Raw genomic sequence first — 15,848 nt, 5'->3', positions numbered from 1 at the left:
CCATCCAAAAACGGGAAAGAACTCAAATACAAAAGCCAAACTTGCACCTGAAGAAGATGGAAAAAAACCCTCAAATGGATCCGACACACAGCAGAAGAAGAGAATTAATAAAGATTCGAGCAGAAATCAATGAAATAGAGACTAGAAGAACTGTGGAACAGATTACCAAATCCCGGACTTGGTTGTTTGAAAGAATTAATAAGATAGATAAAACATTAGCCAGCCTTATTAAAAAGAAAAGAAAAAACTCAAATTTATAAAATCATGAATAAGAAAGGAGAGATCACCACCAATACCAAGGAAATACAAATGATCTTAAAGAATTATTATGAGCAGCTTTATGCCAATAGTTTAGGCAATCTGGAAGAAATGGACACATTTCTGGAAAACCACGAATTACCAAAACTGGAACAAGAAGAAATAGAAAACTGGAACAGGCTGATAACCAGGGAGGAAATTGAGGTAGTTATCAAAAACCTCCTAAGACACAAAAGTCCAGGGCCAGATGGCTTCCCAGGGGAATTCTATCAAACATTTAAAGAAGAAACCATACCTACTCTACTAAAGCTGTTAGGAAAGATAGAAAGTGACAGAATACTTCCAAACTCGTTCTATGAGACCAGCATCACCTTAATTCTAAAACCAGAAAAAGACCCCACTAAAAAGGAGAATTATAGACCAATATCCCTGATGAACATGGATGCAAAAACTCTCAACAAGATGCTAGCCAATAGGATACAACAAGAAGATTATTCATCATGACCAAGTGGGATTTATCCCCGGGATGCAAGGCTGGTTCAACACTCGTAAAGCAATCAATGTGATTGATCATATCAGCAAGAGAAAAAACAAGAAACATAGGATCCTCTCAATAGATGCAGAGAAAGCATTTGACAAAATACAGCATCCATTCCTGATTAAAACTCTTCAGAATGCAGGGATAGAGGGAACATTTCTCTGCATCTTAAAAGCCATCTACGAAAAGCCCACAGCAAATATCATTCTCAATGGGGAAACACTGGGAGCCTTTCCCCTAAGATCAGGAACAAGACAGGGATGTCCACTCTCACCACTGCTATTCAACATAGTACTAGAAGTCCTAGTCTCAGCAATCAGGCAACAGAAATAAATAAAAGGCATTCAAATTGGCAAAGAAGAAGTCAAACTCTCCCTCTTGGCAGATGACATGATACTGTCCATAGAAAACCCGAAGACTCCAACCCAAGATTGCTAGAACTCATACAGCAATTTGGCAGTGTGGCAGGATACAAAATCAATGCCCAGAAGTCAGTGGCATTTCTATACAGTGACAATGAGACTGAAGAAAGAGAAATTAAGGAGTCCATCCCATTTATAATTGCATGCAAAAGCATAAGATACCTAGGAATAAACCTAAGCAAAGAGGTAAAGGATCTATACTCTAAAAACCATAGAACACTTCTGAAAGAAATTTAGGAAGGCACAAAGAGATGGAAAAATATTCCTTTCTCATGGCCTGGAAGAATTAATATTGTGAAAATGTCAATGCTACCTAGGGCAATTTACACATTTCATGCAATCCCTATCAAAATACCATGCACTTTCTTCAGAGAGTTGGAACAAATCATCTTAAGATTTGTGTGGAATTGGGATCCCTGGGTGGCGCAGTGGTTTAGCGCCTGCCTTTGGCCCAGGGCGTGATCCTGGAGACCCAGGATCGAATCCCACGTCGGGCTCCCGGTGCATGGAGCCTGCTTCTCCCTCTGCCTGTGTCTCTGTCTCTCTCTCTCTCTCACTGTGTGCCTATCATAAATAAATAAAAATTAAAAAAAAAAAAAAGATTTGTGTGGAATCAGAGAAGCCCCGAAATAGCCAGGGGAATTTTAAAAAAGAAAACCATAGCTGGGGGCATTGCAATGCCACATTTCAGGTGGTACTACAAAGCTGTGGTCATCAAGACAGTGTGGTACTGGCACAAATACAAACACATAGATCAATGGAAGAGAATAGAGAATCCAGAAGTGGACCCTCAACTTTATAGTCAACTAATATTCAACAAAGGAGGAAAGACTATCCACTGGAAAAAAGACAGTCTCTTCATTAAATGGTGCTGGGAAAATTGGTCATCCACATACAGAATGAAACTAGACCACTCTCTTGCACCATACACAAAGATAAACTCAAAATGGATGAAACATCTAAATGTGAGTCAAGATTCCATCAAAATCCTAGAGAAGAAGACAGGCAACACCCTCTTTGAACTTGGCCACAGTAGCTTCTTGCAGGACACATCCATGAAGGCAAGAGAAACAAAAGCAAAAATGAATTATTGGGACTTCATCAAGATAAGAAGCTTCTGCACAGCTAAAGAAACCGTCAACAAAACTAAAAGACAACCTACAGAATGGGAGTAGATATTTGCAAATGACATATTAGATAAAGGGCTAGTATCCAAGATCTATAAAGATCTTCTTAAACTCAACAGCAAGGAAACAAGCAATCCAATCCTGAAATGGGCAAAAGACATGAACAGAAATCTCACAGAGGAAGACGTAGTCATAGCCAACACGCACGGGAAAATGCTCTACATCACTTGCCATCAGGGAAATACAAATCAAAACCACAATGAGATACCATCTCACACCAGTGAGAATGGGGAAAATTAACAAGGCAGGATACCACAAATGTTGGAGAGGATGTGGAGAAAAGGGAACCCTCTTGCACTGTTGGTGGGAATGTGAACTGGTGCAGGCACTCTGGAAAACTGTGTGGAGGTTCCTCATAGAGTTAAAAATAGATGTGCCCTACGACCCAACAATAGCACTGCTGGGGATTTATCCCAAATGTACAGATGCAATGAAACCCCGGGACACCTACACCCCAATGTTTATAGTAGAAATGTCCACAATTGCCAAACTGTGGAAGGAGCCTCGGTGTTCATCAAAAGAGAAATGGATAAAGAAGATGTGGTTTATGTATACAATGGAATATTACTCAGCCATTAGAAATGACAAATACCCACCATTTGCTTCAATGTGGGGAACTGGAGGGTATGATGCTGAGTGAAATAAGTCAATTGGAGAAGGACAAACATTATATGGTCTCATTCATTTGGGGAATATAAAAGATAGTGAATGGGAATAAAGGGAAAAGGAGAGAACATGAATGGGAATTATGAGAGAGGGAGACAGACCATGAAAGAATCCTAACTGTGGGAAACGAACAAGGGGTGGTGGAAAGGGAGGTGGGCGGGGGTGGGGTTGACTGGGTGAAGGGCTTTGAGGGGGGCACTTGATGGGATGAACACTGGGTGTTACGCTAAATGTTGGCAAATTGAACTCCAATAAATAAAAATAAAAAATAAAAAAATGAGTTTTAGTGGAAAAAGGAAAAAAAAAACGCGGGGACCCTTTAGTTGTATATACTATTTTCCCTTGGTCCTGGATCTTTCCCGCCCTGCCTGGTCAAGAATTACTCTTCCCCTGTCCTTCCAGCTGGTCTTCTGGGGGAGGGGCCTGCTGTGCTGATTCTGAGGTATGAGTACCTGAGGGAGAAGCCCCGCCTCCTGCCCGGTGCTGGGCTCAGTGGGAGCTGTTTGTCCTGGGAGGCATTTGCTCTGTAGATTCCCTGCCTTTTCCTGGTACATGGTGAAACAAGGAGGAAAACCATCAATGTTGCAGACAGTATTCTAGCTCTGGACTCGAGCTCCCCACAAGTAACCAATGCAGTCTCCCTGTCTGCTCTGGCCTAGGTGCTCCAGGGGCCCATACTGGTGAACTAAAGTGCACAGCTTGTACTTCAGGGGCGCCCAGCGACAGGAGAGTTCTTGCTTTCCTGTTCCCTCCCCACTTCTGCCTGTCCCAGGAGGAACACAGGATCTCCACTTGGACACCCTGGGCCCTGTACCCCTGGACCCGCACTCCCCAATGCCATCTCTCCGGAAGGGAAAGGGGCACGGCCACCTCTGTCCGGAGCTGGCCCACCTAACTTAGTGGCTTATCCCAAATGCTCCGGAGGGTTGTGGTACTCCAGCCCTTTACCAATATCAGACTGTGGTTTGTGGTGAGCTTTCCCCTGGGCTCCTCTCCTCTAATAGTGACTCTGGGAATCACTGCCCCTTCTGCGATTCTGCCCAATTTCCCTGCTAAGCACTTTTCCACCTAGGAAAATCCAGCACATATTTATAAAGTTCCTGCTTCTCTAGGGCTGGGCTTTCCCGTCCCAGAGGCTTTCTCTGCTCTGCTTTAGCTGGGCTATTTGCGGTGCCCCTCCCCCACTTTATTCTTTTTTATTTATTTATTGTTTTCCTTCCTACCTTGTTAGAAATGAAAACTTTTTTGTCTGTAGCATTCTGGCTGTTCTCTCTTTAAATCTCAGGTCGAATTCGTAGGTGTTCAAGATTTTCTGAAAGTTATCTAGGTAAGTTGGTGGGACCAGGTGAGTTGAGGACCCCCTATTCTTCTGCCATCTTGCCCCTCCTCCACATAAATATATATACCCCTTCTTCTTTATCATCAGATAAAGATACTTTATCATCAGTAAATGTAAGTATCATGCCTTACTTTATCATCAGTAGATGGGTGTTTTGGCTCTTTCTACATCCTTCCCAACTCCTAATGTCTCCTAATGTTGCTAATTTTAGCCATTCTGACAGGTGTGAGATGGTATCTCATCATGGTTTTGATTTGTATTTTCCTGATTATAATTGATGTTGATCATCTTTCCATGTGTTTATTAGACATCTGTATGTTTCCTTTGGAATAATGTCTATTCATATATTCTGCCCATTTTTTTTAACCACTATTGTTTTCTGTGTCTTGAGTTTGATAAGTTCTTTACAGATTTTGGATACTAATCCTGTATTAGATATGTTATTTGAAAATATATTTTCCCATTCTAAAGGTTGCCTTTTAGTTTTGTTGACTGTTTCATTCGCTGTGCAGATAATTTTTATCTTGATGAAGTCCCAATAGTTTAATTTTGCTTTAGGTTTTCTTGCCTCAAGAGACATATTTAGTTAGAAGTTGCTAAGTCTGATGTTAAAGAGGTTATTGCCTGTGTTTTCCTCTAAGATTTTGAGGTATTCAGGTCTCCCATTTAGGGATTTCATCCATTTTGAATTTATTTTTTTGTGTATGGTTTAAGAAAGTGGTCCAGTTTCATTCTTTTGCACGTTGCTGTGCAGTTTTCCCAACAACATTTGTTGAAAAGCCTGTCTTTTTTTTTTACCATTGGCTATTCTTCCCTTGACTATTGCTTTTTAAGTCTTGCAAATAAATATCTTGCCAAATGAAATACTTTAGAATGAGTCATAAATGATTATTTATAAAACAATATTCCTTCATATTTTCCAAGGCAAGCACAAATTTTATCAAAAATAGTGTTGAAAAGTCCCCATTTGTATCAAATGCATAGTAATACTATACATTCTAATCCACCACTCTATGACATATTTTAATTTTCTTATATAAGACTATAAGGACACTGAAAGCTTTCAGATACTTAAAAGCCTTACCTAACTTAAACAGCCTCAAGCAAAAAGCATGTACTATATAAAGAATAATTGTGTCTCTAACAAGATTTTAAGTTCCAAATGAAAACATCAGCAATTGGCCAGAAATTAGTACAGTTAGTTACATTGCACTACATTTAGTAGAATGCAATAAAACATAATTGATTGATAAAAATACATATATATTGCTAACAGAGCATCTTCTTATTCATAGAGAAAGAGTGTTACATAATAATATCTAATTCCATCTGACTTCTATTCATCCCTGTCATACTCTGTGTCACGCTGGTTATTCAGATTTTTGAAACTTAAAGTACATTTTAAAAAAATGTTGTCTTTTCCCTCAAAACAGCTATTCTAGGGGCACCTGGGTGGCTCAGTGGTTAAGCATCCGCCTTTGGCTGGGGTCATGATCCCAGGGTCCTGGGATTGAGTCCTGTGTCAGGCTCCCTGCAGGGAGCCTGCTTCTCCCTCTGCCTATGTCTTTGCCTTTTTCTCTGTCTCTCATGAATAAATAAATAAAATCTTCAAAAATCTCCAGCTATTCTGAAGACTGTAATAGATACTTTTTTTTTTTACCTTCCTGAAGACACTTTCAAATAATGCAGAACAATTATATATAGCAAATACCTTCAAAATTTAAGAGACTTCAATAGATTCTTAATTGAGGGTACAAATATAGTCATATTACCTATATTCCACATCCTCATCCATTAGACCTAGACTTAATCATAGGTACAAGGTTTGAAAATCAGTTTGAAAATTGGGAAAACTTCACTAATTCAGAATTCAGTAATTTAAAACTTATAACAATTTGGACAGCTCCCAGTTGTAATGTTCCTTTATTTCATTAATCATTTTTCCCCCATAATTAATATATTAACTTTGTAAGTCTTCCCCAAGAGCATGAATTAACTCTGTAAAATATTGTAGAATGTTATTCTACAGAACACATGATTTTCATATATTTCAGAAACACACATGACATAATAAATAATAAACAAATGTTACTTTCTTTTCATTATGATGAGGGATAGAAGCAGAAAAATGTTCACCTTTAGCCCGGAAGGCTGATCTATAGTTTGCATAGTTTTGATAAGTATCAAATAAGTGCTAGTTGCTATATTCTTAAAGGGTTTCATGATGGCCTGTATATATATCTCACTGATAGTGAATATTGAACTGAATGATAAGCACCAGAAAAATCTTGGAAAAGTAGTTTTATGTGTAGAAATCTGAAGAGGACATTTATGATCTAATGCTCTTTGTGTGTCCCCTCCCAGTCAAGAACTAAACATACAACCACCAGTTTCATACAGAATAAGGTCAGCTCTTTTGCCCATGAGACCTGTCCCTGTGTTCCTTGAATAAACTTACTAAGTTGCACTGTAAAAGGTCTCAACAATTCTTTCTTGACTGTAATAGTCAATGATCCTGCAACAATTCCATTGGTTTTTTAAACATTGCACTTAAGCATTATTTTTCTACATCTAAATTTATATGCTTTGTAAAAATGAAAACATATGAAAATAACTTGCTAGAGATCAATTTATGGTTATTAATTTGGCACCCAAAGGGTCATATTCAGAACCCTTACTTTATTAAAAGTAGTAAGTTAACCGGTCACAAAATAACAAATAGTGTAAAAATATTTAGATATTGGTCTGCTTACTCCATTTTTGCAGTTCCCTTCAGGGTCTCTACTTAGGATAAAAGTGTGATTGGATTTGTTAGTCAAATTTTGAGCTGTCATGATCGAAATGAGTAAAAGTGTTTTGTTTTGTTTTTAAAGTATTTTATAACTTAATTTTAAAAAATCAAACAGGTTTCCACCTGAACTGATTTTAGTGAGATTTTACTAAAATTTGCTTAATGAGCATAAAAACAAATTTCCCTATATTAGATCATATTATAAAACAGTAGTTGTCTTTTTTTTTCAATTCATAATTTCAGAAGTAGACTTAACAATGAGTGGAATAGTCATTTAGAAGATACTTTTAAGGAATGTTTGTATCTTATTCAACAAATAATCTAACTCCACTAATATTAGCAAACAACACTAGGGAGAAACATGTATTTACTGTCATATTTTTACACTAGAGTCTGGTACAAAACCATTAAATAAACTTCATAGAACACACATTAAGAAACAGAACTTAAGAATATCTCTTACATTCATAAAACCAATTAAAGGGAATAGAAAGATCAGGAAGGGAGACAGAACATAAAGACTCCTAACTCGGGGAAACGAACTAGGGGTGGTGGAAGGGGGGAGGAGGGCGGGTGTTGGAGGGGAATGGGTGACGGGCACTGAGGTGGACACTTGACGGGATGAGCACTGGGTGTTTTTCTGTATGTTGGTAAATTGAACACCAATAAAAATTAATTAAAAAAAAAAAAAAGGGAATAGAAAGGAAATATGAAGTGTTTTTTTTTAATACCTGTGGTTGGGGATGAATCCAGATCTCCACAGTTGTTGATTCTTTCATGGGAGTGTGAGATCCTACAGCCTCCTTCATTGCCTTAGAAGGAAAAAATTTATATATATATATTTTTTTTCATTGGTTTGTTAAAAATGAAAAATGTAGCGCATTGCACACATGCCTGAAATACGGGTAAATAAGATAGTGCCTGGATAAATCTCTCTTTCTACATATCAGAATAATTGAAGAGTTGTAATATGACATGAAAAACTCTAGGCACTAGGAATAGAAAGAGAAAATTTTCTCATGGAGCTTAAATTTCACTGTTATTTAAGTGTTCCATTTAACATATGAATGGAAATGTGGAGGACAATTTATAATATTCAAATAGATGAAATTTAAGCTGGATATATTTTCATTCCAATGCTATTATAACTCATTGACTTCAACAGCCTGTATTTATGAATGATCTGAAATGAAAACCTGTCCTGTATTTGCCAGCATATCACAAATTTGCTGCCTACCATAAAAATATATTTATTAAGTGCCAAGAAATTTCTGAACCAGTACACAGATACTAATCTACCAACCCCACAAAACATGAGAGACTCCTAACTCTGGGAAACGAACAAGAGGTAGTGGAAGGGGAGGCGGGTGGGGGGGTGGGGTGACTGGGTGACAGGCACTGAGGGGGACACTTGACAGGATGAGCACTGGGTGTTATACTAGGAAATTCGAATATATATATATATATAATATATATATATATATAATTATTCTGGGTTGGTATATATATATATATACCAACCCAGAATAATTATCAAGGTTTTGAAAAGGTAACATTTAATTTTCTTCAGGATATAGAGTATGTTCTCTGTTTTTCTGTATGTTTGGTTTTAGTATATGGGGTAAAGGATTTGGTAAAAAGTTACCATTTGATCTATGAAAGAGAAAGATTTTTCAAGAAGATGAGAAAACTCAATGTGTCTTGAAAGTTTTCATGCTATAATAGCAGAGTTGGGTAGTGTAACAGATTTTATGTCACACTCTCAGGATTTTGTACTGCTGTTTGGTGTGCTACAAATTAGAGTAATACAATTATTACTTGACAGTTTTTTCAAGTAGAGAAGATTTTGCCACCCCAAAACTTATCTTTTGCAGAAAAATTATTTATTTTAGGCTGATCATTTTTAAGAAAGAGCAGATATCAGAAAAGCTCTGAAAAATGAGTAGAAGTTATCCTTTTGTGAGAAACACTATTTATAAGAGAAATCTCCATTTGTAAGGATGTTTCCTTCTCTGTACCTGGAAAAGAAGGGTCATCAAATTTTAGCAACTCATCAATGGAGAAGGCAACAAACGTAAATCTGCATAACATTGTTTATTTGTTTACTGTGCTTTTCCTGGTAATTTTCCTAACTGTTAGAACCAGTCCCGACATCTTTTGTATTTAGCTGAGGATGGATTTAGGGTAATGTGATGGGCCATTTCAGAGGGTTACTCAGTTTTTCTGGGTATCCTCTATGTATACAGGAATCATACATGTTATTAAACTTCTGTTTGTTTTTGTCCTGTTAATCTGTCTTTTACTACAGGGGGTCTCAGCTGAGAACCTAGAAGGCTAGAGGGGAAATTAATTATCCTCCCTCAGGGTTTCAAGTGCCCCACACATATCACCTTAATGTGACTATTTTTTTTTATCACATGTGAATATTCATTATGTCAAATCAAGAAGAGATAATCAGACTTGGAACATACACTTTTAAGGCCCAGTTGATCAAGAATTATTTTGTTATCAAATGGAATGGCAAATCAGGTTTATTATGCAATGACACTATGGTAGTGTCAAAAAGAATACAATACACACTGATATTACCAGACTGATTTCTTATCACGGTATTTGAAACCCACAGGAAAGCAACTGTCATAAGAATTAAACAATTAAATTGGAGCATCTCATCACAGAATAATTTCTTCACAAAAATTTTTTATAATAAATGAAAATTAAACTGTGACTGAAGTAAGTGTCTGAAAAGTCTCATTTATTATCCAAGCAAAGGAAACCCCTTACTAATGGTGGGTTAATTAAGTTGTGTTTGCTTACAATAGCTGAATAAATGTATCTAGAGAAAGTAACCTTAAGACATAACTTTTAGTGACACCTGTGTGGCTCAGTGGTTTAGCACCTGCCTTTAGCTCGGGTCATGATCCTAGGGTCCTGGGATTGGATCCTGCATTGGGCTCCCTGCAGAGAGCCTGCTTCTCCCTCTGCCTATATCTCTGCCTCTCTTTCTGCCTCTCTCATGAATAAATAAACAAAATAATTTTTAAAAACAGCTTTTCAACAAGTACAGTTACTCAAAAAATTGAAAATATTAAGAACATCAATACTGAATTTTAGAAAGAAAGGGTAAATAATTCAAGTGGTTTTACTTATCTTCTTAATGACTTAACATATACTGTTCTTATTGTTATTTACCTGAAACAATGCCAAGTTTGAGTGACTAAAGAATTAGCCTCTATCAATGAGTCTATGTAGACAGAAGAGGCAATAATACTTGCAATGAAGTTGAGAAAACACTAATTCAGGTAAAACTTGAAGTGGAATCTATTAAGAAGTGTTTTTTTTTAAATAAATTTATTTTTATTGGTGTTCACTTTGTCAACATACAAAATAACACCCAGTGCTCATCCCGTCAAGTGCCCACATCAGTGTCTGCCACCCAGTCACCCGTACTCCCTGCCCACCTCCCCCTCCACCACCTCTAGTTCGTTTCTCAGAGTTAGGAGTCTTTCATGGTCTGTCTCCCTTTCAGATATGTCCCACTATTTTTTTCTCCTTTCCCTTTTATTCCCTTTCACTATATTTTATAGTCCCCAAATGAATGAGACTATATAATGTTTGTCCTTCTCCGATTGACTTATTTCACTCAGCAAAATATCCTCCAGTTCCATCCACGTCGAAGCAAATGGTGGGTATTTGTCGTTTCTAATGCCTGAGTAATATTCCATTGTATACATAAACCACATCTTCTTTATCCATTCATCTTTTGATAGACACCGAGGCTTCTGCCACAGTTTGGCTATTGTGGACATTGCTGCTAGAAACATCGGGGTGCAGGTGTCCCAGCGTTTCATTGCATCTGTATCTTTGGGGTAAATCCCCAACAGTGCAATTGCTGGGCCGTAGGGCAGGTCTATTTTTAACTCTTTGAGGAACCTCCACACAGTTTTCCAGAGTGCCTGCACCAGTTCACATTCCCACCAACAGTGTAAGAGGGTTCCCTTTTCTCCGCATCCTCTCCAACATTTCTGGCTTCCTGTCTTGTTAATTTTCCCCATTCTCACTGGTGTGAGGTGGTATCTCATTGTGGTTTTGATTTGTATTTCCCTGATGGCAAGTGATGCAGAGCATTTTCTCATGTGCTTGTTGGCCATATCTATGTCTTCCACTGTGAAAATTCTTTTCATGTCTTTTGCCCATTTCATGATTGGATTGTTTGTTTCTTTGGTGTTGAGTTTAATAGTTTCTTTATAGATCTTGGAAACCAGCCCTTTATCTGATACATCATTTGCAAATATCTTCTCCCATTCTGTAGGTTGTCTTTTAGTTTTGTGGACTGTATCCTTTGCTGTGCAAAAGCTTCTTATCTTGATGAAATCCCAATAGTTCACTTTTGCTTTTGTGTCTTTTGCCTTCGTGGATGTATCTTGCAAGAAGTTACTGTGGCCGAGTTCAAAACGGGTGTTGCCTGTGTTCTCCTCTAGGATTTTGATGGAATCTTGTCTCACATTTAGATCTTTCATCCATTTTGAGTTTATCTCTGTGTATGGTGCAAGGGAGTGGTCCAGTTTCATTCTTCTGCAGATGGATGACCAATTTTCCCAGCACCATTTATTGAAGAGACTGTCTTTCTTCCTATGGATAGTCTTTCCTCCTTTATCAAATAATTAGTTGACCATAAAGTTCAGGGTCCACTTCTGGGTTCTCTATTCTGTTCCATTGATCGATGTGTCTGTTTTTGTGCCAGTACCTCACTGTCTTGATGACCACAGCTTTGTAGTACAACCTGAAATCTGGCATTGTGATGCCCCCAGATATGGTTTTCTTTTTTAAAATTCCCCTGCCTATTCGGGGTCTTTTCTGATTCCACACAAATCTTAAGATGATTTGTTCCAACTCTCTGAAGAAAGTGCATGGTATTTTGATAGGGATTGCATTAAATGTGTAAATTGCCCTGGGTAGCATTGACATTTTCACAGTATTAATTTTTCCAATCCATGAGCATGGAATACTTTTCCGTCTCTGTGTCTTCCTCAATTTCTTTCAGAAGTGTTCTGTAGTTTTTAGGGTATGGATCCTTTACCTCTTTGGTTAGGTTTATTCCTAGGTATCTTATACTTTTGGGTGCAATTGTCAATGGGATTGACTCCTTCATTTCTTTTTCTTCAGTCTCTTTGTTAGTGTATAGAAATGCCATTGTCTTCTGGGCATCGATTTTGTATCCTGCCACACTGCCAAATTGCTGAATGAGTTCTTGCAATCTCGGGGTGGAGGCTTTTGGGTTTTCTATGTAGAGTATCATGCCATTGGCGAAGAGGGAGAGTTTGACTTCTTCTTTGCCAATTTAAATGCCTTTTATTTCTTTTTGTTGTCTGATTGCTGAGGCTAGGACTTCTAATACTATGTTGAATAGCAGGGGGTGAGAGTAGACATCCCTGTCTTGTTCCTGATCTTAGGGGAAAGGCTCCCAGTGCTTCCCCATTGAGAATGATATTTGCTGTGGGCTTTTTGTAGATGGCTTTTAAGATGTTGAGGAATGTTCCCTCTAGCCCTACACTCTGAAGAGTTTTGATCAGGAATGGATGCTGTATTTTGTCAAATGCTTTCTCTGCATCTATTGAGAGGATCCTATGGTTCTTGTTTTTTCTCTTGCTGATATGATCAATCACATTGTTTATTTTACGAGTGTTGAACCAGCTTTGTGTCCCGGGGATAAATCCTACTTGGTCATGGTGAATCATCTTCTTAATGTATTGTTGGATCCTATTGGCTAGTATCTTGTTGAGAGTTTTTGCATCCATGTTCATCAGGGATATTGGTCTGTAATTCTCCTTTTTGGTGGGGTCTTTGTCTGGTTTTAGAATTAAGGTGATGCTGGCCTCATAGAACGAGTTTGGAAATATTCCATCTCTTTCTATCTTTCTGAACAGCTTAGTAGAATAAGTATGGTTTCTTCTTTAAACGTTTGATAGAATTCCCCAGGGAAGCCATCTGGCCTTGGACTTTTGTGTCTTGGGAGGTTGTTGATGACTCCTTCAATTTCCTGCCTGATTATTGGCCTGTTCAGGTTTTCTATTTCTTCCAGTTCCAGTTTTGGTAGTTTTCTACTAGAAATATTAAGTATACTTCCATTTTCACAGTAATCATTCACACCCCAGGAATGTCAGTTACTGCAGATATGTGACATTCTAAACTGTTATAGTCATCACTTAATTTCAGCTCCCAAAGACTACAAGTGAGTTTAACTGATAAATTATTTTTATTTTATTGCCATATAGCTGACATATTGACATGTTAGGGGGAAAAAGGTTTTCTCAAAGCATCATATGACACCTTTTTCAAGAGTCCTATTTAATACTTACCAAAATGATATGTACCTAAAGACATATAAGTATGTTGGTTATCTTTCTAATGATTAGTTTTACAAAAAACAGTCTCATTCTCATTTACTTCTTTGTAAGAAATCAAGATTCTTATTATGGAAATAATATCAATCAAAACTATGGTAAAATGCAGAAATATGAAGTGTAATTTGATGCTTATTTTTGCTCACAATATATTTTGTTAATGAATTTCACATTAAAAGCCATAGGGGAAAAAAGCTTTTATTTTTTATAATAAATTACAAGGCACATATTTCAATTGCAATGAATACACTTCAGAGATTTACCAAATAATCCCTTTCACTATTTCTTATATTCCAGGTAGGAGTGAAACCATATGATGGTTGTCCTTCTCTGAGATTTAAATGTGTTACTTGAAACTATAAAAATCCTAGGGGAGAACACAGATCATAACCTCTTTCACTCTGGCCATAGGAACTTCTTTCTAGATATGTATCCTGAAGCAAGGGAAACAAAAGCAAAAATAAACTGTTGAGACTTCATCAAAATAAAAAGCTTCTGTATAGCAATGAAAACAATCAACAAAACTGAAAGGCAACCTCCCAAATGGGAGAAGATATTTGCAAATGACATATCTAATTAAAGGTTAGAATCCAAAATATATAAAGAGCTTAGACAACTCAACATTCAAAAACCAAATAATCCAATTAAAAATGGGCAGAAGACAGGAATGCATGTTTTTTCAAAGATGTACACATGATTAGTAGATACATGAAAAGATGCTTAACATCACTGATCATCAGGGAAATACAAATCAAAACTACAATGAGATACCACTTCAAAATGTCTAAAATTAATAAAAGAAGAATCAGCAGCAAGGTTGTGGACAAAAGGGAACCCTCTTGCAATGTTGTTGGGAATGAAACCTGGTGCAGCCAATCTGGAAAACAGTAGGGACATTCATCAAAAAGTTAAAAATAGACTTACCCAACAATTGAACTACTAGATAATATGTATTCAAAGAATACAAAAATACTAATTTGAAAAGACATACACCTCAATGTTTACAGCAGCATTATTTGCTATAGTCAAACTATGGAAACAGTTCAAGCATCCATTGCTGATGAATGGATAGAGAAGTGCAGATTATATATATACATATATATGCATATATAAAATTTATATATGTATTATTTATATATATAAAATATTGAATATTAACCATGAAAAGAATGAAATCTTGCCATATGCAACAACATAGATAGAAATAAAGATCATATGCTAAGCTAAATAAGTCAAAGACAAATATCAAATGATTTCACTCATATATGAAATTTAAAAAACAAATCATAAGAGGAAAGGGGGAAAACAGTATGAGAGAGAGTAAACCAATAAACATATCCTTAACTATAGAAAAAAAAAACCATAGTTACCATATGAGAGTTTGGTGGAGAAATGGGTTAAATAGGTGATGAAAATTAAAGAGTGCACCTGTCATGATGATCACTGGGTGATTTATAGAAGTGCTGAATCATTCTACTGTAAACCTATAGCTATATTACACTATATGTTAACTAACTGGAATTTAAATGGTAACTTAAAAAAGAAAATAATTCTTTTTGAGTACTTGCAGGACTGAAAGTGTATAGTACATTATTGTCAATCAATTAGTCTACTTATGATTCAATAGACTAAGTTCACTAAAAGTTCCTCTTCTTTATGTATGATGACTAGTCTTAAGACTTGCTTTCCTTCTTTCTGTATTTCCTAACTACAATAAAAACCAGAAAGCTCATCAAGGACATTTCACTGGGAATATTCCAGGAGTCAATTAATGCAAACACAAGAGATGGGAAGATATCTTAGACATTGTAAGACAAACATATAACAATTACAATTATTAAATTAAAAATGCCAGCAAATCAACTGATAAAAAAGGATCAAGTAGGAAAACACATATTTTTGCTCTCTCTGGCTTTCGTGAAAATTAGTTTCAATGCTGTTCATATTGTTCTCAAATGCTAATATTATTTTCTCAAGCATGTACAAAGTATAGATCAAGTGTAGTTAATAATCAAAGGCAGAATCCATATTTATCTATAGCTCACTTTAAAATCTCAATAATCAATGGTTTATAAAGGTAAATTTTTTAGCCTCAAAGAATAAGAAAATCAATTTAGAAGTTCCTTTTTCAGGACATCTGTATGGCTTGGTGGTTGAGCTTCTGCCTTTGGCTCAGGGCTTGATCCCAGGGACACCAGGATTGAGTCCCACAGTGGGATCCCAGTAGTAGCCTGCTTCTCCTT

General features: G+C 36.8%; 1 protein-coding gene across 1 annotated transcript in view; it reads right to left on the bottom strand.

Moving 5' to 3' along the window:
- PCDH11X (protocadherin 11 X-linked) overlaps nucleotides 1-15,848 on the bottom strand; it is a 335,833-nt gene that overhangs the window by 288,839 nt on the left and 31,146 nt on the right. The window contains 1 exon segment of the mRNA XM_072743505.1: nucleotides 7,933-8,013. Coding sequence (XP_072599606.1) covers nucleotides 7,933-8,013 — 81 coding nt within the window.

The sequence above is a fragment of the Vulpes vulpes genome, chromosome X, assembly GCF_048418805.1.
Source record: "Vulpes vulpes isolate BD-2025 chromosome X, VulVul3, whole genome shotgun sequence".
In the NCBI taxonomy this organism is placed as follows: domain Eukaryota; kingdom Metazoa; phylum Chordata; class Mammalia; order Carnivora; family Canidae; genus Vulpes; species Vulpes vulpes.
The sequence above is the reverse complement of the archived record's forward strand: the minus strand, read 5'-3'. Positions and strand labels throughout refer to the sequence as shown.